Source organism: Heptranchias perlo, chromosome 28 (assembly GCF_035084215.1).
Source record: "Heptranchias perlo isolate sHepPer1 chromosome 28, sHepPer1.hap1, whole genome shotgun sequence".
Lineage (NCBI taxonomy): Eukaryota > Metazoa > Chordata > Chondrichthyes > Hexanchiformes > Hexanchidae > Heptranchias > Heptranchias perlo.
Genome location: NC_090352.1, coordinates 41493281 through 41520240, shown reverse-complemented (window position 1 = coordinate 41520240; position 26960 = coordinate 41493281). Strand labels below are relative to the sequence as shown.

The window sequence follows — 26960 nt, the reverse complement described above, 5'->3', positions numbered from 1 at the left end:
ACTTATCACAGCATAAATCATGCATAGCAGTGGCAAAACACAATGTATACGTGATAGCTTAGGCTGCAAAGCAGTTTGACATGTTACCGGTAATATGGCTAGAAATAAACAGCGGTGGTACATTGCTAATTGCAGATTGCAACTTACAGAATGGAGAGAAATGAAAATCCAAGTCTAACTCTGGTACCCCTGATACTGGAGTCAGTCCAGGTCTAGTACTGATACCCCTGATACTGGAGTCAGTCCAGGTCTAGTACTGAGACCCCTGATACTGGAGTCAGTCCAGGTCTAGTACTGATACCCCTGATACTGGAGTTGGTCCAGGTCTAGTCTGGTACCCCTGATACTGGAGTCAGTCCAGGTCTAGTCTGGTACCCCTGATACTGGAGTCAGTCCAGGTTTAGTACTGATACCCCTGATACTGGAGTCAGTCCAGGTTTAGTACTGATACCCCTGATACTGGAGCTGGACCAGGTCTAGTACTGGTAGCCCTGATACTGGAGTCAGTCCAGGTCTAGTACTGGTACCCCTGATACTGGAGCGAGACCAGGTCTGGTACTGCAACAGCACGGAGTGCGGCAGGACAGAGTGAAGCAGCTGCGAGTTTGGTGAGTGTGGGAGTTTGGTGAAGTGGGGGAAGGAGGTGCTGCTTTGCCTTGCTTTTCCTAACTTTTTCCATTGAGCGGCGGCGGACCTGAGCGGCAGAAGACTGAGAGTGGGGAATAAAAGCAGCAGCAGACCTGCAACAAGAGAAAACTACTGTGCGACGTCACAGGTGAGGCAGGAGAATCCGAGAGGTGAGCACAGTATAAAAGGAGAGACCGAGAGCGGGAGGAGAGTCTGAGAAGTGAACTCAGGGTAAATCTAAGGCAAGTCATGGCAGCACAGCTTGCACCAGTGATATGCTCCTCCTGCACTATGTGGGTAGTCATGGACACTACCAGTGTCCCTGGCGACCATGTGTGCAGGAAGTGTGTCCAGCTGCAGCTACTGGCTAACTGCATTTCGGAGCTGGAGCTGCGGGTGGATTTGTTGTGGAGCATCCTTGATGCTGAGACTATCGTTGATAGCACGTTCAGTGAGGTGGTCACACCGCAGGTAAAGATTACACAGACAGAAAGGAAATGGGTGACCGCCAGGCAGAGTAAAAGGACTAGGCAGGTAGAGCAGGAGTCCCCTGGGCCATCTCCCTCTCAAACAGATATACTGCTTTGGATACTGTTGGGGGAGATGGCTAATCAGGGGAAAGCAGCAAGAGCCAAATTTGTGGCACCACGCGTGGCTCAGCTGCACAGGAGGGGAGGAAGAAGAGTGGCAGGGCTATAGTGATTGGGGATTCAATTGTAAGTTGAACAGATAGGCGTTTCTGTGGCCGCAAACGTGACTCGAGGATCGTATGTTGCCTCCCAGGTGCCAGGGTCAAGGATGTTGCGGAGCGGCTGCAGGACATTCTGGAGGGGGAGGGTGAACAGCCAGTAGTGGTGGTCCATATCGGTACCAACGACATAGGTAAAAAAAGGGATGAGGTCCTGCAAGGTGAATTGAAGGAGTTAGGAGATAAATTAAAAAGCAAGACTTCAAAGGTAGTGATCGCAGGATTACTCTCAGTGCCACGTGCTAGTGAGTATAGGAACAGGAGAATAGACCGGATGAATGCGTGGCTAAAGTGATGGTGTAGGAGGGAGGGATTTAGATTCCTGGGACATTGGGACTGGTTCGAGGGAAGATGGGACCTGTACAAGCGGGACGGGTTACACCCGAGCAGGACCGGGACCAATGTCCTCGCGGGGGTGTTTGCTAGTGCTGTGGGGAAGGTATAAACCAGGGTTAGGGTTAGAGTGGCAGGGGGATGGGAACCTGAGCAGGGAGTCAGAAGGGAGTAAAGTTGAGAGCAGCAAGAGAGGGGAAGACCCAGGGGGAATTTACAATACAAATAGTACAAACAGTTGTTCAAGAACAAGTGAAAGGGAAAAGCGTAGAGCAGCAAAAAGAAAGTGTACTTTAGACACTACAGATAAAGTGAAAACTAGAAGGCGTAAGGCGATTAACCCAGCATCAAAGCTGAAGGTCAGGCTAGGGTGTGTGGCCCAACTAAGAGTTCTATATACAAATGCACGGAGTATAAGGAATAAATTAAATGAACTACAGGTTCAAATTCAAATTGGAGGATATGACATCATAGCTATTACTGAGACATGGCTGCAGGATGGTCAGGATTGGGAACTAAATATACCGGGTTATAAGGTCTACAGGAGAGACAGGGAAAATGGAAGAGGGGGAGGAGTAGCCTTAACGATTAGAGATGAAATCACTTCAACGATAAAGGAGGATATAACGAGAGGTAAGTAGCCAACAGAGAGCGTATGGGTTGAATTGAGAAATAGGAAAGGATCTAAGACTATAGTGGGAGTTGTGTATAGGACCCCTGGCAGCAGCTCTGAAGTGCTAGATTGTATAAATGCAGAGATTAGACAAGCGTGTAAGAAAGGCATAGTGGTCTTAATGGGGGACTTTAACCTTCACATAGATCGGGAAAAGCAGAGGAGCAACTGTCAGAAAGGTAGTGAATTTCTTGAGTGTGTTCGGGATAGTTTTCTACAGCAGTATGTCCTAGAGGCAACAAGGGGGCAAGCCATACTAGGTTTAGTAATGAGTAATGAACCAGATTTAGTTAACGGCTTAACTGTACGTGAACATCTATCCAATAGTGATCATAACATGATCGAGTTCAATGTAGTGTTTGAAAGGGAAAAAAGTGAGTCAGCTGCTAAGATTCTAGACTTGGGTACGGCCGACTTCAATGCGATGAGGCAGAGCCTGTCCACAGTAAACTGGGCAAATCTGTTAATGGGTAAAACGACTGATGATCAGTGGGAAATGTTTAAAGAAACATTTAACGTGATGCACAATCGGTTTATACCCGAGGGGCAAGAACTCTGCTTGCCAAAAAAACAGCCATGGACAACGAAAGAGGTAAGGGACAGCATAAGACATAAGGAAAGGGCATACAAAAAGGCAAAAAAATGGCACAGATCCTGGCGAATGGGAAAGATACAAAGGTCAACAAAGGGTCACAAAACAGATAGTAAGAGCTACAAAACGAGAGTATGAAAAGAAACTCGCAAGGGATATCAAAACCAATACGAAGAACTTTTATACTTACATTAGGAAAAAGAGGGTGGTCAGGAGCAGTGTTGGCCCCTTAAAAACTGAAAGTGGGGATATTGTCATTGACAATGGGGAAATGGCAGACATATTGAACAATTACTTTGCGTCAGTATTTACAGTTGGAAAAGAGGATAGCATGCCGGAAATCCCAAGAAAACTAATATTGAATTGGGGACAGGGACTCGATAAAATTAACATAAGTAAAGCAACAGTAATGAAGAAAATAATAGCACTAAAGAGTGACAAATCCCCAGGACCAGATGGTTTCCATCCCAGGGTTTTAAAGGAAGTAGGTGAGCAGATTGCGGATGCCCTAACTATAATCTTTCGAAGTTCGCTAGATTCAGGAACTGTCCCTCTGGATTGGAAAATTGCACACGTCACTCCGCTTTTTAAAAAAGGAGAGAGGGGGGAAACCGGGGAATTATAGACCAGTTAGCCTAACATCTGTTGTGGGGAAAATGCTGGAGTCTATAATTAAGGATAGGGTGACTGAACACCTCAAGAATTTTCAGTTAATCAGAGAGAGCCAGCATGGATTTGTGAAAGGTAGGTCGTGCCTGACAAACCTGATTGAATTTTTTGAAGAGGTGACTAAAGTAGTGAACAGGGGAATGTCAATGGATGTTATTTATATGGACTTCCAGACTGTTAGCTAAGATAGAAACCAATGGAATCGAGGGAAAAGTACGGACTTGGTTAGGAAGTTGGCTGAGTGAAAGGCGACAGACAGTAGGGATAATGGGTAGGTACTCACATTGGCAGGATGTGACTAGTGGAGTCCCGCAGGGATCTGTCTTGGGGCCTCAATTATTCACAATATTTACTAACGACTTAGATGAAGGCATAGAAAGTCTCATATCGAAGTTTGCCGATGACACAAAGATTGGTGGCATTGTAAGCAGTGTAGATGAAAACATTACAAAGCGATATTGATAGATTAGGTGAATGGGCAAAACTGCGGCAAATGGAATTCAATGTTGACAAATGTGAGGTCATCCACTTTGGATCAAAAAAGGATAGAACAGGGTACTTTCTAAATGGTAAAAAGTTAAAAACAGTGCTTGTCCAAAGGGACTTAGGGGTTCAGGTACATTGATCATTGAAGTGTCATGAACAGGTGCAGAAAATAATCAAGAAGGCTAATGGAATGCTGGCCTTTATATCTCGAGGACTGGAGTACAAGGGGGCAGAAGTTATGCTGCAGCTGTACAAAACCCTGGTTAGACCGCACCTGGAGTACTGTGAGCAGTTCTGGGCACCGCACCTTCGGAAGGACATATTGGCCTTGGAGGGAGTGCAGCGTAGGTTTACTGGAATGATACCTGGACTTCAAGGGTTAAGTTACGAGGAGAGATTACACAAATTGGGGTTGTATTCTCTGGAGTTTCGAAGGTTAAGGGGTGATCTGATCGATGTTTATAAGATATTAAGGGGAACAGATAGGGTGGATAGAGAGAAACTATTTCCGCTGGTTGGGGATTCTAGGAGGAGGGGGCACGGTCTAAAATTTAGAGCCAGACCTTTCAGGAGCGAGATTAGAAAACATTTCTACACACAAAGGGTGGTAGAAGTTTGGAACTTTCTTCCGCAAACGACAATTGATACTAGCCCAATTGCTAAATTTAAATGTGAGATAGACAGCTTTTTGGCAATCAAAGGTATTAAGGGATATGGGCCAAAGGCGGGTATATGGAGTTCAATCATAGATCAGCCATGATCTTGTCAAATGGTGGAGCAGGCACGAGGGGCTGAATGGCCTACTCCTGTTCCTATGTTCCTATGGTACCCCTGTACCAGTTCTTGTTATCGGTGTCTATTTTGATATTGGCTGAAAGTGATAAATGTATTGAATCAGTGCACTCTGGGAAAGAGAAAATCAGGTTAAATTCAGCATTACCTGTGGCACGATGAGAATTTTCCGACCCCGTACTTCTGTTGGGATTGATATTATTAGATTTACTGAAGCATTGTAAGGGTTATCCATGGTGACCTGTGAGAGGAGCACAGAGAATAAAATCTATTGTACAAATAGAGTCAGTATGCTCGTGATATTGAGAATTAGAGCCTCTCCAAGGTAAAGCAGTTAGAATCATAAAATAATACAGCACAGGAGGAGGCCATTCGGCCCATTGTGCTGGTGCTGGCTCTCTGAAAGAGCTATCCAATTAGTCCCACTCTCTTGCTCTTTCCACGGAGCCCTGCAATTTTTTCCTTTTTAAGTATTTTTCCAATTCCCTTTTGAAAAATATTATCGAATCTGCTTCCACCACCCTTTCAGGCAGCGCATTCAAGATCATGACAGCTCGCTGCATAAAAAAAAATTCTCCTTATCTCCCCCATGGTTCTTCGCCAATTATTTTAAATCTGTGTCCTCTGGTTACTGACCCTCCCGCCAGTGGAAACAGTTTCTCCTTATTTACTTGATCAAAACCCTTCATAATTTTGAATATCTCTATTAAGCCTCCCCTTAATCTTTTCTGCTCCTAGGAGAACAACCACAGCTTCTCCAGTGCCTCTACATAACTGAAGTCCCTCATCCCTGGCACCATTCTGGTAAATCTCCTCTACACCTTCTCTAAGGCCTTGACATCCTTTCAAAAGTGTGGTGCCCAGAATTGGGCACAATACTCCAGCTGAGGTCTAACCAATGATTTATAAAGATTTCGCATAACTCCCTTGCTTTTGTACTGTATGCCTTTATTTATAAAGCCAAGGATCCCATATGCCTTTTAAGAACATAAGAAATAGTAGGGGACTTTAACTTTCCCAACATTGACTGGGACAGCCATAGCATTAGGGGCTTGGATGGAGAGAAATTTGTTGAGTGTATTCAGGAGGAATTTCTCATTCAGTATGTGGATGGCCCGACTAGAGAGGGGGCAAAACTTGACCTCCTCTTGGGAAATAAGGAAGGGCAGGTGACAGAAGTGTTAGTGAGGGATCACTTTGGGACCAGTGATCATAATTCCATTAGTTTTAAGATAGCTATGGAGAAGGATAGGTCTGGCCCAAAAGTTAAAATTCTAAATTGGGGAAAGGCCAATTTTGATGGTATTAGGCAGGAACTTTCAGAAGTTGATTGGGAGAGTCTGTTGGCAGGCAAAGGGACGTCTGGTAAGTGGGAGGCTTTCAAAAGTGTGTTAACCAGGGTTTAGGGTAAGCACATTCCTTATAAAGTGAAGGGCAAGGCTGGTAGAAGTAGGGAACCTTGGATGACTCGGGAGATTGAGGCCCTAGTCAGAAAGAAGAAGGAGGCATATGACATGCATACGCAGCTGGGATCAAGTGGATCCCTTGAAGAGTATAGAGATTGCCGGAGTAGAGTTAAGAGAGAAATCAGGAGGGCAAAAAGGGGACATGAGATTGCTTTGGCAGATAAGGCAAAGGAGAATCCAAAGAGCTTCTACAAATACATAAAGGGCAAAAGAGTAACTCGGGAGAGAGTCGGGCCTCTTAAGGATCAACAAGGTCATCTATGTGCGGAACCACAAGAGATGGGTGAGATCTTAAATGAATATTTAACATCGGTATTTACGGTTGAGAAAGGCATGGATGTTAGGGAACTTGGTGAAATAAATAGTGATGTCTTGAGGAGTGTACATATTACAGAGAGGGAGGTGCTGGAAGTCTTAACGCGCATCAAGGTAGATAAATCTCCGGGACCTGATAAAATGTATCCCAGGACGTAATGGGAGGTTAGGGAGGAAATTGCGGGTCCCCTTGCAGAGATATTTGAATCATCGACAGCTACAGGTGAGGTGCCTGAAGATTGGAGGGTAGCAAATGTTGTGCCTTTGTTTAAGAAGGGCGGCAGGGAAAAGCCTGGGAACTACAGACCGGTGAGCCTGACATCTGTAGTGGGTAAGTTGTTAGAGGGTATTCTGAGGGACAGGATGTACAGGCATTTGGAGAGGCAGGGACTAATTAGGAACAGTCAGCATGGTTTTGTGAGAGGAAAATCATGTCTCACGAATTTGATTGAGTTTTTTGAAGGGGTAACCAAGAAAATAGATGAGGGCTGTGCAGTAGACGTGGTCTACATGGACTTCAGCAAAGCCTTTGACAAGGTACCGCATGGTAGGTTGTTACATAAGGTTAAATCTCATGGGATCCAAGGTGAGGTAGCCAATTGGATACAAAATTGGCTTGACGACAGAAGACAGAGGGTGGTTGTAGAGGGTTGTTTTTCAAGCTGGATGCCTGTGTCCAGCGGTGTGCCTCAGGGATCGGTGCTGGGTCCGCTGTTATTTGTTATTTATATTAATGATTTGGATGAGAATTTAGGAGGCATGGTTAGTAAGTTTGCAGATGACACCAAGATTGGTGGCATTGTGGACAGTGAAGAAGTTATCTAGGATTGCAACGGGATCTTGATAAATTGGGCCAGTGGACCGATGAATGGCAGATGGAGTTTAATTTAGATAAATGTGAGGTGATGCATTTTGGTAGATCGAATCGGGCCAGGACCTACTCCGTTAATGGTAGGGCGTTGGGGAGAGTTATAGAACAAAGAGATCTAGGAGTACAGGTTCATAGCTCCTTGAAAGTGGAGTCACAGGTGGATAGGGTGGTGAAGAAGGCATTCGGCATGCTTGGTTTCATTGGTCAGAACATTGAATGCAGGAGTTGGGATGTCTTGTTGAAGTTGTACAGGGCATTGGTGAGGCCACACTTGGAATACTGTGTACAGTTCTGGTCACCCTATTATAGAAAGGATATTATTAAACTAGAAAGAGTGCAGAAAAGATTCACTAGGATGTTACCGGGACTTGATGGTTTGACTTATAGGGAGAGGTTAGACAGACTGGGACTTTTTTCCCTGGAGAGTAGGAGGTTAAGGGGTGATCTTATAGAAGTCTATAAAATAATGAGGGGCATAGATAAGGTAGATAGTCAAAATCTTTTCCCAAAGGTAGGGGAGTCTATAACGAGGGGGCATAGATTTAAGGTGAGAGGGGAGAGATACAAAAGGGTCCAGAGGGGCAATTTTTTCACTCAAAGGGTGGAGAGTGTCTGGAACGAGCTGCCAGAGGCAGTAGTAGAGGCGGGTACAATTTTGTCTTTTAAAAAGCATTTGGACAGTTACATGGGTAAGATGGGTATAGAGGGATATGGGCCAAGTGCAGGAAATTGGGACTAGCTTAGTGGTATAAACTGGGCGACATGGACATGTTGGGCCGAAGGGCCTGTTTCCATGTTGTAACTTCTATGATTCTATGATAAATAGGAGCAGGAGTAGGCCATATGGCCCATTGAGTCTGTTCCGCCATTCAATCAGATCATGGCTGATCTTTGACCTCAACTACACTTTCCCGCCTGATCCCCATATCCCTAGATTCCCCTAGAGCAAAAATCTATCCCTCTCAGCCTTGAATATATTCAATGACTCAGCAGTCCACAGCCCTCTGGGGTAGAGAATTCCAAAGATTCACAACCCTCTGCGAGAAGAAATTCCTCCTCATCTCAGTCTTGAATGGCCGACCCCATATCCTGCGACTATGCCCTCTCGTTCTACACTCTCCAGCCAGTGGAAACAGTCTCTCAGCATCTACCCTGTCAAGCCCCCTCAATCATATATGTTTCAATGAGGTCACCTCTCATTCTTCTAAACTCCAGAGAGTATAGGCCCATTTTACCTAGAAATTAATCTAGTGAATCTTCGTTGCACCGCCTCCAAGGCAAGTATATCCTGGTGAGGTCTCACTAAAGCCCTGTATAACTGTAGTAAGATGTCCTTACTCTTGTACTCTAACCCCCTTGCAATAAAGGCCAACATGCCATATGCTTTCCTAGTTGCCTGCTGTACCTGCATACTAACTTTTTGTGTTTCTTGTACGAGGACACCCAAGTCTCTCTGAACGCCAACATTTAATAGTTTCTCACCATTTAAAAATATTCTGTTTTTTTATTCTTCCTACTAAACTGAATGACCTCACATTTCCCCACATTATACTCCATCTGCCATCTTCTTTCTCACTCACTTAATCTGTCTATATCCCTTTGCAGACTCTTTGGGCTCGATTTTCGCACCCCCATTCATGGCGAGGGGGCTGCGAAAATCGGGGATTCCTGGGGCGGGTCTGGAACCCGGCTCCAACCCGCCCACTTCCGGGTTCCCCAGTGATGCACTGACATGCGCGCGCAGCCCCCACATGTGGGACTCCGGCCGGCAATTAAAGCCGGCGGGGTGCCACTTAAACTAATCATTAAGTTATTTTAGGTTGTTTAGAGACCTGATTAACATGACATTTTAGGAGGGGTGGGATTTTGCAAACAACTGGGACTGTTTCCCGTACTGGGGAAAACACTCCTAGTTCAAATGGACGTGTTGCAGCCATCAGCCTGTGGCAGCTGCAAAGGTCCATTTGACAGGTGGGGGGGCGGGGGGGAGACCCTCACTCATTGCAGGAGGCCACTCTGTCACTTTGGACAAAGTTTGGCCTCCACCACCCTCCTCCTAACAATAAAATTCACCAACTTGCACACTTACCCCGTGTACAGACACATGTACCTACCTTACGGACCCCCTCAAATGTACATCTTCCGGATGGGGGCCGCCGTAGCTGCAGTCGTGACCTCCTCGGAGGACGAACAGCATCACCAGCCTCGCCGTCCACCTCTGACACGTTGAGCCCCACAACACAGTGCTGTGACACATCCACCTGCACAGCAGGAGGGAGGGCAACGGCAGAGAGAGATGCGTCGCAGAAGGCTCTACCCTCACCACAGGGTCCACAGACCAAGGCTCAGCTTCCTGGACCTCTCTGGGCAGCAGTGCACACGGAGGCTCAGAGTCACTCGACATGTAGTCGTGGACATCTGCAGTCTCCTTCATGCCGAGCTGCTCCCGGTTGGCCCGAGCACCATCTTCTTACCTGTCGCTGTCAAAGTCACCACTGCCCTCAACAACTTCTCCTCCGCATCCTTCCAGGGTGCCACCGGGGACATCGCCGATGTCTCTCAGTCGTCTGCACAAAAGAGCCCTGCAAATACACCTACACCCACTCTGCAGTGACACAATGGGTGGCATCAGGTGTGGGTCTTCATAGTGATCGTCAGGAAAGGGCATTATTGCACAAACCAGACAAGATTTGCAAAGATGTGGCAGTAGTGGTGACAATATAATATGTTATGTGAGTTGATCAGAAATTAAATATAGGTAAAAACCATGACAAACCCTCATACACCCTTGTGCATCCCCGTCATGCTCACAACACGTTTGCCTTACGCTGCCTACTGCACATATGTGATGCATACCCTGTGGCTGCAGCACAGGTAGTGGCAGGTTGAGTGAGGCTGACTGTGAAAGAGATCCATGAGAGGATGAGTATGAGATAGAGCCATGAGATTGTATGAGGACTGGGTTGAGTGGTAGTGGCAGGATGAGTACTGGCGAGGTGAGTAAGTGCAGGTAAGATGAGGATGAGCTTTGAGTGGGTGTGGGGAGTGATGTGATAGAGTAGTGTTGGCAGTGCAGAAGGAGATGTGGGGTGGGGGCGGTGATGTGGCAGACAGAGTGTAGGGGAATGAGTAAGTGTACTCACTTCGGCTGACCTACTTAGGTCATTGAAGCGCCTCCTGCACTGTATGCCTCGAGCCAGGCCTTCTTGGTGGCAGAGGCAGGCCGCTTCCTCCCGCCCGCTGGGGGGGGGGTGGGAAGATCTCTGTCCTCCCCCTCCTCCTCACCCCATCCAATAATACCTGGAGTGAGGCATCATTAAACCTGGGAGCAGCCTTCCCCCTGAGCTGCTCCATGCTGTAATTTTTCCTATTTCCTGCAGCAGTCAGTCAGTGGAGGACTGCCCCTTTAAATAGGGCTCCTCCAGCTGACAGTCTATACTGCGCATGCGCAGTCCGCCCGCTGCGTAGCTTTCCAGCGCGAAACTCGGAAGCACAGGTAAGTGGATCCAATTAGCCTGCAATTCCGTGCAGAGCACCCCGATTTCACTGGGCGCGTTACCCACACGCCCAGTCGACCCCCCGCTGCAAACCCGCCGCCATCCTAATATCGGGCCCTTTGTGTCCTCCTCACAGCTTACTTTCCCACCTAGTTTTGTATCGTCAGCAAACTTGGATACATCACACTTGGTCCCTTCATCTAAGTTATTAATATAGATTGTAAATAGTTGTGGCTCAAGCACTGATCCTTACGGCACCCCACTAGTTACAGCCTGCCAACCTGAGAATGACCCAGTTATCCCTACTCTCTGTTTTTGGTCCGTTATCCAATCCTCTATCCATACTAATATATTACCCCCAACCCCATGAACCCTTACCTTGTTTAACAACCTTTTATGTGGCACCTTATCGAAAGCCTTTTGAAAATCCAAATACACTACATCCACTGGTTCCCCTTTATCTACCCTGCTAGTTACATCCTCAAAAAACTCTAATAAAATTGTCAAACATGATTTCCCTTTCATAAAACCACGGTGACTCTGCCTAATCATGTTATGATTTTCTAAGTGCCCTGTTACCACTTCCTTAATAATGGATTCCAGCATTTTCCTGATGACCAATGTCAGGCTTACTGGCCAGGGAATTTGTTGGCTTTTAGTCCCATTAGTTTGTCCAGTACTTTTTCTCTAGTTATATTAATTGTTTTAAGTTCCTCACTCTCATTTACCCCTTGGTTCCCCACTATTTTTGATACGTTTTTTGTGTCTTCTACTGTGAAGACAGATACAAAATATTTGTTTAACGCATCTGCCATTTCCTGATTCCCCATTATAATTTCTCCTGTCTCAGCCTCTAAGGGTCCAACGTTTACTTTTGCTACTCTTCCTTTTTACATACTTGTAGAAGCTCCTATAATCCATTTTTATATTTCTTGCTAGTTTACTTTCATATTCTATTTTCTCCCTTTTAATCAATTTTTTGGTTGTCCTTTGTTGGTTTCTAAAACTCTCCCAATCCCCAGGCTTATAACTCTTCTTAGAAACATTAAAGGCCTCTTCTTTCAATCTAATACTCTCCTTAACTTCTTTTCTTAGCCACGGGTGGGTCACTTTTCCCATGGAGTTTTTATTTCTCAATGGAATGTATACTTGTTGAGAATATTGAAATATTTCTTTAAATGTTTGCATTGCTTTTCAACTGTCAAATCCTTTAATTTAATTTGCCAATCCACCTTTGAGAACTCACCCCTCATACCTATGTAATTGGCTTTATTTAAGTTTAAGACTCTAGTTTCGGACTTAAGTACGTCACTTTCAAACTCAATATGAAATTCTATCATATTATGATCACTCTTCCTCGAACAGCTATATCAACTTGTCCTGCCACGTTCAAATATTTGTGTATGTGCACCCCCAGGTCTCTCTGTTCCTGCACCCCCTTTAAAATTGTACCATTTAGTTATATTGCCTCTCCTCATTCTTCCTACTAAAATGCATCACTTCACACTTCTCTGCGTTAAATTTCATCTGCCATGTGTCAGCTCATTTCACCAGTCTGTCTATGTCCTCCTGAAGACTGCTACTATCCCCCTCACTATTTACCACATTTCCAGCTGTTAATATTTTAAAACAATGATCCTTTTCTACCTAATGTTTTAAAACAGTGATCCCTTTCTACCAAACGAGCCAACATTAAAACTTCTATTCGGACTTGAATCTTTGAGCTGTTGTGTTCCCATGTTTTTTCTTGACAGTTCTCCGAGGTAAAGAAATTAATTAGCACTGGCACCAAAGGGCAGTTTGAAAAATGCTGACCTGCCCCTGGATTCCTGGTGTAGAAAACTTTTTTAAAATGTGTTCTTGGGATGTGGGTGATACTGGCAATTCAGTATTTATTGCTTAATCCCTATTTACCCTGAGGGCATTGAGTCAACCACACCGTGTGGGATTGGAGTCTCGTGTAGGCCAGACCTAGTAGGGGGCTACCCAGAAGGGCATTAGTGAACCAGTGGGTTTTTACAACAAACCATCAGCTTCCATAGTCAGACTAGATTTTGTGAGTTCAATTTCACAACTTGCCTCTGGGTTCTTAGTCCAGAACCATAAACACTAGGTTACCCTAACGCTATCCAACCCTAACACAGTCCAGAATCATAACCACTAGGTTACCTTAACTAATCCTAACAGTCCAGAACCATAACCACTAGGTTACCCTAACCCTAACACTAACCCATACTAGTGCCAGAGTCAGAACATCAGCATAGTCTTTAACACTTTAAATTGTCAAACTGTGCCAATGTTTGTTGAACAGAGTTAATTTCATCAAGATATCACTTTGTAGAAAAGGATTTACACGTTTCACCTGCTTAGATGTGACAATAACCAGCACTGTCACTCTGCAGCGAATTTGGCTTATTCTAACCAAACTGTGATCGTGCATGAAGAGTTAATCACTGGTAAACATAACACACCATACCTGGAAATTAAACTTTACTACACCATCATTGCGGATATCAACTTTTGTTATTTGATTTCTGTAATAAATTGAACACCTTGGTTAATTGGGAACATTTGTTACAATACTTTTCTTTAGCGATAGAAGCCTGCGCAGCAGAAAAACACACAATGCTGACAATTTTCATGCCTGTTACGCCCCAATTCTGGGTGCAGACGTGGCCTAATAAATTGTGAAATAAGGCAGAGTCTGGTCAGCAGTGGAAACTCCCAATTGAAACAAGCAGAAGTTTGATGAATGTACATTAATGCAGCCGAAGTGATTCCATGTCCTTCACACCCGCGCTACAGTAGTTCCTCCTGCCCGCAAATCAAAAGCAGTAGCCAAAGTCAGACACTCTTAAATAGCAAAAAGGCTCGGCCACTGATAGCTGTTACTGTGCAAAATTGCTTTCTTTGGCTGCAGAAAGTGATTTGTTTAGCATTAGAAGTATTCTAAGTGGCATCCATTCCCCATTGTTTGACCCTGGACAATACAGGTTGGATCTTTCTAGACCAAGGCTACCCACTGCAGGCCTGGCATGTGACATCTGGTGATATCTGCTTAACACAGGTACAAAAAGATCCACGTTCTACAAGGACCATTATCAAGCATACAATGGAATCTTGAAACTATGGAAGGTCTGGGGTTTTCTCCAACAAAGCCCAGCCAATATCAGACATCATTGCGGTTTGCTGCGCACTTCACAACCTTCTTGTGCGATAAGGACTACAAATGGAGCCTCCAGGGAAGGGGGTTTTAGCATAAGGGGTAGTCACCCATGACATGGAGAATGGTGCAAGGCTGCCAGAGCTGGCCAGCAACATTTGATTGATTTCAGTGACCCTCTGCTAAATAGGGAAAAATGGGCAGGGTTCACACTCTTAATCATTCTCCATTATCTCTTGTTGAAAAGTGTGCATGTGTGGACATGACTGGGATCCCCCCTCAGGCAAAACTGCCAACATTCAGTGTCTAGGTTCTACATAAATAATAACCTTGAGGGCAAAACACTGAAGGGCAACCAGCACCTGAACTGTGCATGGCCTTCAGAAGACGAGGGTCAAAAAGGGTAAATTCGTGGAGAAAAGTAAAGAGAAAAGAATTGTAAAGGTTACTTTCAGCTTAGCCGCAGGGATTTTGAATGCAGCTCATTGCACACACAAGAAAAGCACAAAAGGAACTCGTGGAGCTATCCTGTCCATAAAAACACAAAAACAATAACATTACGAAAGCAGAAAGGTAAAGATTAGTTCTTAATGCCACTTACTCCGACGTCAGGAACACATTCAGGCCATGCTTCACGGGAATATTGTGGGTGGCATGAACAGGGACTTGAACTCCATTCTTGCTGTAAAGGAATAGAAGATCTGCAGCTGAATCAATGTCTGAAAGGGATATTGCACTAAAAAAGATTAATGGAAGTAAAAATAGAAGTCACCAGTCCAGAAAGTGTGCACCCCAGATTACTGAAGGAAGCTAGAAAAGAGATTCAATCGGGTATGCTAGCATAGTGGTTATGTTACTGGACTAGTAATCCAGAGGCCTGGACTAATAATCTGGAATCATGAGTTCAAATCCTGCCACGGCAGCTGGGGAATTTAAATTCAATTAATTAAATAAAATCTGGAATTAAAATACTAGTATCAGTAATGTTTTTTTTAATTCATTCATGGGATGTGGACGTTGCTGGCAAGGCCAGCATTTTATTGCCCATCCCTAATTGCCCTTGAGAAGGTGGTGGCGAGCTGCCTTCTTGAACCGCTGCAGTCCGTGGTCATGAAACTACCGGATTGTCGTAAAAAACCCATCTGGTTCACTAATGTCCTTTAGGGAAGGAAACCTGCCATCCTTGCCCGGTCTGGCCTATATGTGACTTCAGACCCACAGCAATGTGGTTGATTCTTAATTGCCCTCTGAAATGGCCGAGCAAGCCACTCAGTCGTAAAATCTCGCTAAAAGAAGTCGTAAGAGTAAAACCGGACGGACCACCCGGCATCGGACACGACAAAGGCAAACCAAGCCCAGTCGACCCTGCAAAGTCTTCCTCACTAACATCTGGGGACTTGTGCCAAAATTGGGAGAGCTGTCCCACAGACTAGTCAAGCAACAGCCTGACATAGCCACACTCACAGAATCCATACCTTTCAGCCAACGTCCCAGACTCTTCCATCACCATCCCTGGGTATGTCCTGTCCCACCGGCAGGACAGACTGACCAGAGGTAGCGGTACAGTGATATACAGTCAGGAGGGAGTGGCCCTGGGAGTCCTCAACATTGACTCTTGACCCCATGAAATCTCATGGCATCAGGTCAAACATGGGCAAGGAAACCTCCTGCTGATTACCACCTACCGTCCTCCCTCAGCTGATGAATCAGTCCTCCTCCATGTTGAGCACCACTTGGAGGAAGCACTGAGAGTAGCAAGGGCACAGAATGTACTCTGGGTGGGGGACTTCAATGTCCATCACCAAGAGTGGCTCGGTAGCACCACTACTGACCAAGCTGGCCGAGTCCTGAAAGACATAGCTGCCAGACTGGGCCTGCGGCAGGTAGTGAGCGAACCAATACGAGGGAAAAACTGACTTGACCTCTTCCTCACCAATCTACCTGTCGCAAATGCATCTGTCCATGACAGTATTGGTAGGAGTGACCACCGCACAGTCCTCGTGGAGACGAAGTCCCGTCTTCGCATTGAGGACACCATCCAACGTGTTGTGTGGCACTACCACCATGCTAAATGGGATAGATTCAGAACACATCCAGCAGCTCAAAACTGGGCATCCATGAGGTGCTGTGGGCCATCAGCAGCAGCGGTATTGTATTCCAGCACAATCTGTAACCTCATGGCCCGGCATATTCCTCACTCTACCATTACCAACAAGCCAGGGGATCAACTTTGGTTCAATGAGGAGCATGGAAGAGCATGCCAGGAGCAGTACCAGGCGTGCCTAAAAATGAGGTGCCAACCTAGTGAAGCTACAACTCAGGACTACATGCATGCTAAACAGCGGAAGCAACATGCTATAGACAGAGCTAAGCGATTCCACAACCAACGGATCAGATCAAAGCTCTGCAGTCCTGCCACATCCAGTCGTGAATGGTGGTGGACAATTAAACAACTAACGGAGGAGGAGGCTCTGTAAACATCCCCATCCTCAATGATGGCGGAGTCCAGCACGTGAGTGTAAAAGACAAGGCTGAAGCGTTTGCAACCATCTTCAGCCAGAAGTGCCAAGTAGATGATCTATCTCGGCCTCCTTCCGATATCCCCACCATCACAGAAGCCAGTCTTCAGCCAATTCGATTCACTCCACGTGATATCAAGAAACGGCTGAGTGCACTGGATACAGCAAAGGCTATGGGCCTCGACAACATCCCGCTGTAGTGCTGAAGACTTGTGCTCCAGAACTAGCTGCACCTCTAGCCAAACTGTTCCAGTACAGCTACAACACTGGCATCTACCCGACAATGTGGAAAATTGCCCAGGTATGTCCTGTCCACAAAAAGCAGGACAAATCCAATCCGGCCGATTACCACCCCATCAGTCTACTCTCAATCATAAGCAAAGTGATGGAAGGTGTCGTCGACAGTGCTATCAAGCGGCACTTACTCACCAATAACCTGCTCACCGATGCTCAGTTTGGGTTCCGCCAGGACTACTCGGCTCCAGACCTCATTGCAGCCTTGGTCCAAACATGGACAAAAGAGCTGAATTCCAAAAATGAGGTGAGAGTGACTGCCCTTGACATCAAGGCAGCATTTGACCGAGTGTGGCAGCAAGGAGCTCTAATAAAATTGAAGTCAATGGGAATCAGGGGGAAAACTCTCCAGTGGCTGGAGTCATAACTAGCACAAAGGAAGATGGTAATGGTTGTTGGAGGCCAATCATCTCAGCCCCAGGACATTGCTGCAGGAGTTCCTCAGGGCAGTGTCCTAGGCCCAACCATCTTCAGCTGCTTCATCAATGACCTTCCCTCCATTATAAGGTCAGAAATGGGGATGTTCGCTTATGATTGCACAGTGTTCAGTTCCATTCGCAACCCCTCAAATAATGAAGCAGTCCGAGCCCGCATGCAGCAAGACCTGGACAACATCCAAGCTTGGGCTCATAAGTGGCAAGTAATATTCGCGCCAGACAAGTGCCAGGCAATGACCATCTCCAACAAGACAGAGTCTAACCACCTCCCCTTGATATTCAACGGCATTACCATCGCCGAATCCCCCACCATCAACTTCCTGGGGGGTCACCATTGACCAGAAACTTAACTGGACCAGCCATATAAATACTGCGGCTACACGAGCAGGTCAGAGGCTGGGTATTCTGTGGCGAGTGACTCACCTCCTGACTCCCCAAAGCCTTTCCACCATCTACAAGGCACAAGTCAGGAGTGTGATGGAATACTCTCCACTTGCCTGGATGAGTGCAGCTCCAACAACACTCACGAAGCTCGACACCATCCAGGACAAAGCAGCCTGCTTGATTGGCACCCCATCCACCACGTTAGACATTCACTCCCTTCACCACCGGCACACCGTGGCTGCAGTGTGTACCATCCACAGGATGCACTGCAGCAACTCGCCAAAACTTCTTCGACAGCACCTCCCAAACCCGCGACCTCTACCATCTAGAAGGACAAGGGCAGCAGGCACATGGGAACAACACCACCTGCACGTTCCCCTCCAAGTCACACACCATCCCGACTTGGAAATATATCGCCGTTCCTTCATCGTCGCTGGGTCAAAATCCTAGAACTCCCTTCCTAACAGCACTGTGGGAGAACCTTCACCACACGGACTGCAGCGGTTCAAGAAGGCGGCTCACCACCACCTTTTCAATGGCAATTAAGGATGGGCAATAAATGCTGGCCTTGCCAGCATCGCCCACATCCCATGAATGAATAAAAAAAAAGATTGCAGAGGTACAAGCAGAATCTTTGATAATTTTTGGAAACAGAAATTGGACCAAAGTACTGGAGAGCAGTAAATGATACACGCCTGCTGAGGAAAAGGAAACGGATAACTTCAGAAATGATAGGCCAATTACTCTTATCTCGGTTGTGTGTAAACTTCTAGACTTCATAAATTAGAGAAAACTTAGAAGACCACAGGCTAATCAGGACCAGTCAACAAGATCTATAAAGGAAAGGTCCTTGACTAATTAAATTGAATGTTATTGAGGAAACAGATGTGTATAAATAAAGAGAATGCAATGAACGTTCCATATATGGATTTTCAGAATGTGGAATTCCCTACCACAAGGAGCGGTTGAAGCAAATAGCATCGATGCATTTAAGGCAAAGCTAGATATGTACATGAGGGAGAAAGGAATAGAAGGATATGCTGATAGGGTTAGATGAAGTGGGAGGAGGCTTAAATGGAGCATAAACACCGGCATAGACCTGTTGGGCTAAATGGCCTGTTTCTGTGCTGTAAATTCTATGTAATTCTGGGCACCCAGTTATAGGAAGAATATGAGAAAGGGTGCAGTGAAGATTCATGAGTTGATACCAGGAATGAGAGGTTAGATAGTTATGAAGAAAGGCTCAAAAATGTGTTTTTTCCTAATTGAACATAGATGATTAGTGGGAGATTTATAAGAGGTTTTCAAAATTATGAAAGATTTTGAGAGGGTGAAAGATTGTTTCCACTGGTTGGTGAATTGGTATCAAGAGGGAATGGACTGAGCATTGTCACTAGAAGAATGAAGGGGGAAGTTGGAGCAAATTTTTCTGCACAACAACTTGCATTTATATAACGTCCTTAACGTAGTAAAATATCCCAAGGCACTTCACAGGAGTGATTATCAAACAAAATTTGACACTAAGCCACATAAGGAGAAATTAGGACAGGTGGGTCAAAGGGGTAGGTTTTAAGGAGTGCCTTAAAGGAGGGTAGAGAGGTAGAGAGGAGGAGAGGTTTAGAGAGGGAATTCCAGAGCTTAGGGTCCAGGCAGTTGAAGGCATGGTGAAGCGATTAAAATTGGGGATGCACAAGAGGCAAAAGTTGGAGGAGCGCAGAGATCTCGGAAGGTTGTAGAGCTGGAGAAGGTTTCAGAGATAGGGAGAGGTGAGGTCAAAGAGGGATTTGAAAACAAGGATGAGAATTTTAAAATTGAGGTGTTCCAAGACTGGGAGCAAGGATGATGGATGATGGTTGAACGGGGCATAGTGAGAGTTAGGATACGGACAGTAGGGTTTTGGATGAGCTCAAATTTATGCAGAGTGGAAGATGGGAGGCCGGCCAAGCGAACATGAATAGTCAAATCTAGAGTTAACAAAGACAAATTTCAGCAGCAAATGAGCTGAGGCAGGGGCGGAGATGGGCAATGTTACGAAGGTGGAAGTAGGCGGGCTTGGTGACGGAGCCGATATGTGGTCGGAAGCTCATCTCAGGGTCAAATAGGACGCCAAGGTTGCAAACAGTCTGGTTCAGCCTCAGACAGTGGCCAGGGAGAGAGATAGAATCGGTGGCTAGCGAACGGAGTTTGTGGTGGGGGCTGAAGACAATGGCTTCGGTCTTCCCAATATTTAGTGGGAGGAAATTTTTGCTCATCCTGTACTGGATGTTGGACAAGCAGAGTGACAAATCAGAGGCAGTGGAGGGGTTGAGAGAGGTGGAGGTGAGGTGGAGCTGGGTGTTGTCAGCGCATATGTGGAACATGATGTTGCATTTTCGGATGATGTCATCGAGGGGCAGCATGTAGATGAGAATTAGGAGGGAGCCAAGGATAGATCCTTGGGGGACTCCAGAGGTAACGGTGCGGGAGTACAAAGAGAAGCCATTGCAGGTGATTGTCTGGCATTACATATGAAATTCGTTACAACACGGAATGGTTTACCACAAGCAGCTATTGAGGCAAAGACTATAACATAATTTAATAGGTAATTGGATGAATATTTGAATAGGAAGACTATAAAAGCATACAAGTAAAGGGCTGAAGTAGAAAAAACAGAACCAGCACAGGCACAATGACTGAGGGCCTCCTGTGCTTAAATACGACGATTCTATGTGCAGTGACCTGTGCACACAATGTCATTAGAATCCTCAGGCTGTGTACAGGTTTGGAACATGTTCCGTCCACCTCTCCCTTCTCTACCCATCAAACAGCCTCTCCTGAAATCCCACCACCACCTCCTGCACTGTTTGTCACTCCAGCCTGGCTCACCAACCCTAAAATAACACTCCAGCAAAGACACAGCAACACTGAATCACCAATACAAAAATAAATAGAATCTCACAACATAAATATAACAAGCATATCATTTTATTTTTTTTAAATCACTTTTTTCTAATATTGACAGACACCGATACTAATTCAATCATTCTGTCATGGGATTATTAGTCCAGGCCTCTGGATTACTAGTCCAGTAACATAACATAGGGGTGATCTTATAGAAGTCTATAAAATAATGAGGGGCATAGATAAGGTAGATAGTCAAAATCTTTTCCCAAAGGTAGGGGAGTCTATAACGAGGGGGCATAGATTTAAGGTGAGAGGGGAGAGATACAAAAGGGTCCAGAGGGGCAATTTTTTCACTCAAAGGGTGGTGAGTGTCTGGAACGAGCTGCCAGAGGCAGTAGTAGAGGCGGGTACAATTTTGTCTTTTAAAAAGCATTTGGACAGTTACATGGGTAAGATGGGTATAGAGGGATATGGACCAAGTGCAGGCAATTGGGACTAGCTTAGTGGTATAAACTGGGCGACATGGACATGTTGGGCCGAAGGGCCTGTTTCCATGTTGTAAACTTCTATGATTCTATGAATTATTCCCTGTAATATTAAACTTATCGGCCTAGAAATTGGGTTGCGTAGCCACCTGCCATAATGGGCTTGGACAAACAAGCAGCGTCCTTTACCATATGCAAATTAAGGGGCCTAATGCCTGCTTCAGGTCCCTGCTGCAACATTGGTTTGCCACAAGGCAGTGAGTGCCATCGTGGGTTAAACTCAGGGAATCCAGCCCTAAAGATTGCCTGCAAAAAAAAAGTAAGTTACTGAAAGCACTGCTGCTCTTGGGTCCCACCCCCCACCCCGGCCCCCAACCTCCCTCACCCCACCCCCGACCTCCAAGCATCGATCCCCGACCTCCAGGCATCGACCCCCAAGCTCCTTCCTCTGTAGCCCCGCCCTCATGGGCCGTTGCTGGCTGACGCTATCCCCTTCCTATCACCGATCGCTCTCCCCAAGCCCCGCGATCCGCCCGTGCCCCTTGATCCCCCGAGCCTTGCCACAAACCCCATGACAGCCCTCCCCAATGCCCTTCAATCCTCATTATACTCCCCCCAAGCCCCTCGATCCTTCCCGAGACGCATTATCGCATTGGAATAGTCGAGTCTGGAGGTAACAAAGACATGGATAAGGGTTTCAGCAGCAGATGAGCTGAGGTAGGGTTGGAGGTGTGCGATGTTACGGAGGTGCAAGTAGGCGGGCTTAATGATGGAGAGGAAATGGGATCAGAGGTTCATCTAGAGTCAAACAGCACACCAAGGTTGCGAACAGTCTGGTTCAACCTGAGACAGTAGCCGGAGAGGAGGATGGAAATGGTAGCGAGGGGGTGGAATTTGTACTTGGAGCAGAAGATAATACCACTCAGCCACACTGAACTGCATCTTCCATCCATCAACGCAGTTGCATTGTTCATCATTATTTTCCTTATTCCTATTTATCTATCAAAGAAACATCTGACTTGTTGATCTAAAGGCATTTTAATGATTTCCTGAGTCCATGCTGACTGTCCCTTAATGCATTATGATTGAAACTAGCAAGTTCGTGTGAACACCATCACCTCTAGGTCACACACAATCACCTTCAAGTTACACATCTTTCTGACTTGTATATACAGCAAAATTTCCTACCTAACACCATCGTGGGAGCACTCTCAACACAAGGACTGCAGCGGTTCAAGGAGAAGGCCCACCACCAACCTTCTCAGGGCAACTAGGAGTGAGCAATAAATGTTGGCCTTGCCAGCGATGCCCTCATCCCGAGAACAAGTAAAAAAAATCACAACTTGTTAGTCAGCATGGATTCAGGAAAGGGAGGTTTTAATAATCTGCCGGAGTTTTTCAAAGGCACTGCTGACATGGGAGACACAGTTCATTTTCAGAAACCTTTTGATCAAGTTTGTGACAAGTTGCAGCATCAATGGCTGAGTTAACCACAGAACTAGAGGAAATGTTTCTAAAAATTCTTGTTTTCTAAATCTGGTTAGAGTTGCTGTGATGTTGAATAGTAAAATATTCAAGATAACATTTAAAGACTTTCAACATTCTATTAAAATGTAAAACAATTACTGTTTGATTCCCTACTTACTTGCTGACATTGATATTGATGCTTGCAAATTCCTCCTTATATGGGGCTGTCCCAAGGTCCCATGAAATAGAAAATTCTGCCTGTCGCAAAAAAAGGTTATCAGAGTAAGAAAAAAGCTGCAATAAATCTAGTGAAAGTAGTAATTATAAACACTGTTTAAAGGGAAGTATATTGCCATTAAATCAGACCTGAATCTGAAACGATATTGGGGGAGACAGCCTCTAGCCAGTGTTTATAAAGCATCAAAAAGCGTAACAGAAAGTGGCTGGGTGGCACTGGGAACTATATAAATAGGAAAGTAAGATACAGCACCAGGGAGAAGTCTGCAGTGCATATAGCCAGTCCCAAAAGCTAATGGGGGCTAAATTGGGGCCACATAGCGCCCGTTGTGTAGGCGCTATGCAGACTTCTAAGCCCCGAAAATGGTGTGACGTACGCAGGACGCCACATTGGTAAAGGCATTTGCACACGCACACCTAGCGAATGCTGGCAGTATGGGAGATTATGACCTAAATCATAACCTTTCCATGATTCTATGATCAGTGTGCAAGGCTGATTTAAAGGGACACTGCTATATTGGAACTTCATGCTCCAGCCAACATATGGGGCTCGAATTTAGCAGGCCTGCGGGTTCCCAGCGGGTGGTCCTCCGGGAGCGTCGAAAACGCGGACGGCGAAACTAGTGGGTTGCCCACGCGATCGTAGCAGGCAACACACTAATCGGAATCAATTACCTGCTCCTCCGGGGTCCACGGCGCTGGCCTGCGCGTCGGTCGGGCTGCGCATGCGCAGTACGATCTGTCAGCTGGAGGCTCTCTAGTTAAAGGGGCAGTCCTCCACTAACAGATGCTGCAACCAATGGGACAAATTGCAGCATGGAGCAGCCCAGGGGGAAGGCTGCTCCCAGTTTAATGATGCCTCACCCCAGCTATCATCAGATGGGGTGAGGAGGAGGGGGAGGACACAGATCTTCCCCCCGGCGGGCGGGAGGAAGCGGCCTGCCTCTGCCACCAAGAAGGCCTGGCTCGAGGTGGCAGAGGGGGTCACCTGCGCCACCAACATATGGCCCACCTGCATACAGTGCAGGAGGCGCTGCAATGACCGCAGTAGGTCCGCCACAGTGAGAACACGAAGTCTTTCCCCTACACTCCGTCTGCCACAACACTGCCCCCACCCCAAATCTCCTTCGGCACCGCCAACACTATTCTGTCACATCACCCTTCATACCCACTCACACCCCGTCCTCATCTTACCTCCACCTACTCACCTCGCCAGTACTCACCCTGCCACTAACACGCAACCCACTCCTCATACAATCTCATTGCTCCATCCCATACTCACCCTCTCGTGCATCTCCCTCACGGCCAGCCTCACTCAACCTGCCACCACCTGTGCTGCAGCCACAGGGCATGCATCACATATGTGCAGTAGGCAGCGTAAGGCAAACGTCTCGTCAGCATGAAGGGGGTGCACAAGGGTGTCTGAGGGTTTGTCATGGGTGTTACCCATATTGAATTTCAGAGCAACAAACAGCACACATTATATTGACACCACCACTGCCATGTCTCCGCGAATCCTGTCCGTTGTGTCCAATAATGCCCGCTCCTGGGTATCACTATGAGGACCCACCACTGATGCCACCCATCGTGTTACTGCAGAGTAGGTGCAGGTGTATTTGCAGGGCTCGTCCGCGCAGACGACTGAGAGACATCGGCGGTGTAGCCGGCTGCACCCTGGAAGGATGCGGAGGAGAAGGTGTGGAGGGCAGTGGTGACTTTGCCAGCGACAGGTAAGCAGTTGGTGCTGGGGCCAGCCAGGAGCAGCTCGGCATGAAAGACGCTGCAGATCTCCACGACTACATGTCGAGCGAATCTGCGCCTCCCTGTGCACTGCTGCTCGGAGAGGTCCGGGGAGCTGCGCCTCGGTCTGTGGACCCTGTGGCGAGGGTAGTGCCCTCTGCGACGCGTCTCTCTCTGCGGTAGCCCTCCCTCCTGCTGTGCAGGTGGGCGTGCAACAACACCGTGTTGGGGGGATCCACGTCTCTGCGGCGGACGGCGTGGACTGCGAGGCTGCTGGTGCTGGTCATGATCTTCGTCCTCCGAGGGTGTCCACACACCACCCAACTGGCAGGTGTTGGTCTGAGGGGTTGTGCAGGGTAGGTGTGTGGTTCCTCGGACTGGGGCTGCGGTCTCGTGTCGGTCTGTCCTCTGGCTTGGCGGGGGGTGGTGGAGGGCAGGGGTTGCCCTATGTGACGCAGTGGCCTCCTGCGCGGGTGAGGGCTCTCCCCCGTGGAGCGCACCTTGGCACCTGCCACAGGCTGCTGGCTGCAACACGCCTGGTTGGATGGAGACTGTTTCCCCCAGTGTGGGAAACTCACTGCCTTGAACCTAAAATCCCACACTTCCTCTTTTGACAGCTGCTTCAGCTCATTAACTGACCACAACGAGCAAGTTAAGTACTCTCAAGTGGAACCCCGCTGGCTTTAATTGCCTGCGGGATTCCCACCAGCGGGGCTTGCGCGCGCAGCCCCGCACGTCAGCGCGGTACCCGGAAGTGGCCGGGATTTCGTCGCGATCCGGTCACGTGACCGGAGATCGGGATTTTCGGGCCCCCCCCGCTGGAAACCCGCAGGTAACCCGACCCTAAAATCGAGCCCATGGTCTTAAACTCGCACAGCTGAACAGGTCTTAAATAGCAAGGATGTATAGGGATGTGCAGTAATCTGTGTGTGTAAAAGTGGGGAAAGGGTGTGTGAGTACACATGTGGAAGGATGTATAAGGGTGTGCAGTAATCTATGTGTGTGTGTGTGTGTGTGTGTGTGTGTGTGTACAAATGGGGAAAGGGTGTGGGTGTGTGTGTGTTGTGTACGTACATATGGAAGGATGTATGCTTATACATAGGGGTGTGTTATTTCCAGAGTCCCCCAGGGATCAATTCTTGGCTCACTCCGCCTCCTCAGCTACATGCTGCCCCTCATCAAAGACATGGGGCCTGATTTTAGCAGGCCTGCGGGTTTCCGGCGGGTTGGGTTTCGGGTGCGTGGCCTCCGCGCCCGGTGAAATTAGTGGGTTGCCCGCGCGATTGTAGCAGGCAATGCACTAATTGGAATCACTTACCTGCTCCTCCGGGGTCCGCGCTGCTGGTCTGCGCATCGGGCGGGCTGCGCATGCGCAGTACGATCTGTCAGCTGGAGGCTCTCTAGTTAAAGGGGCAGTCCTCCACTGACAGATGCTGCAACCAATGGAACAAATTACAGCATGGAGCAGCCCAGGGGGAAGGCTGCTCCCAGTTTAATGATGCCTCACCCCAGGTATCATCAGATGGGGTGAGGAGGAGGGGGTGGACAGAGCTCTTCCACCCGGCGGGCGGGAGGAAGCGGCCTGCCTCTGCCACCAAGAAGGCCTGGCTCGAGGTGGCAGAGGGGGTCACCTGCACCACCAACATATCGCCCACCTGCATACAGTGCAGGAGGCGCTCCAATGACCTCAGTAGGTCAGCCACAGTGAGAACACGTAGTCTTTCCCCTACACTCCGTCTGCCACAACACTGCCCCCACCCCACATCTCCTTCGGCACCGCCAACACTACTCTGTCACATCACCCCTCATACCCACTCAAACCCCATTCTCATCTTACCTCCACCTACTCACCTCGCCAGTACTCACCTGCCACTAACATGCAACCCAATCCTCATACAATCTCATGGCTCTATCCCATACTCACCCTCTCGTGCATCTCTCTCACGGCCAGCCTCACCCAACCTGCCACCACCTGTGCTGCAGCCACAGGGCATGCATCGCATATGTGCAGTAGGCAGCGTACGGCAAACGTGTCGTGAGCATGAAGGGGATGCACAAGGGTGTCTGAGGGTTTGCCATGGGTGTTACCTATATTGAATTTCAGAGCAACAAACATCACACATTATATTGGCACCACCACTGCCATGTCTCCGCGAATCCTGTCTGTTGTGTCCAATAATGCCCGCTCCTGGGTATCACTATGAGGACCCACCACTGATGCCACCCATTGTGTTACTGCAGAGTAGGTGCAGGTGTATTTGCAGGGCTCTTCCGCGCAGACG

At 47.3% G+C, this 26960-nt stretch overlaps 1 protein-coding gene across 1 annotated transcript in view; it reads right to left on the bottom strand.

Annotated features, from left to right (window-relative positions):
* LOC137299218 (integrin alpha-E-like) overlaps positions 1 to 26960 on the bottom strand; it is a 223693-nt gene that overhangs the window by 35586 nt on the left and 161147 nt on the right. Inside the window, exons 24-27 of the mRNA XM_067967881.1 lie at positions 22880 to 22959; positions 14834 to 14914; positions 13546 to 13603; positions 5069 to 5161 (exon numbers count right to left, since the gene is read on the bottom strand). Coding sequence (XP_067823982.1) covers positions 5069 to 5161; positions 13546 to 13603; positions 14834 to 14914; positions 22880 to 22959 — 312 coding nt within the window. The remainder of the gene's footprint in view (positions 1 to 5068; positions 5162 to 13545; positions 13604 to 14833; positions 14915 to 22879; positions 22960 to 26960) is intronic.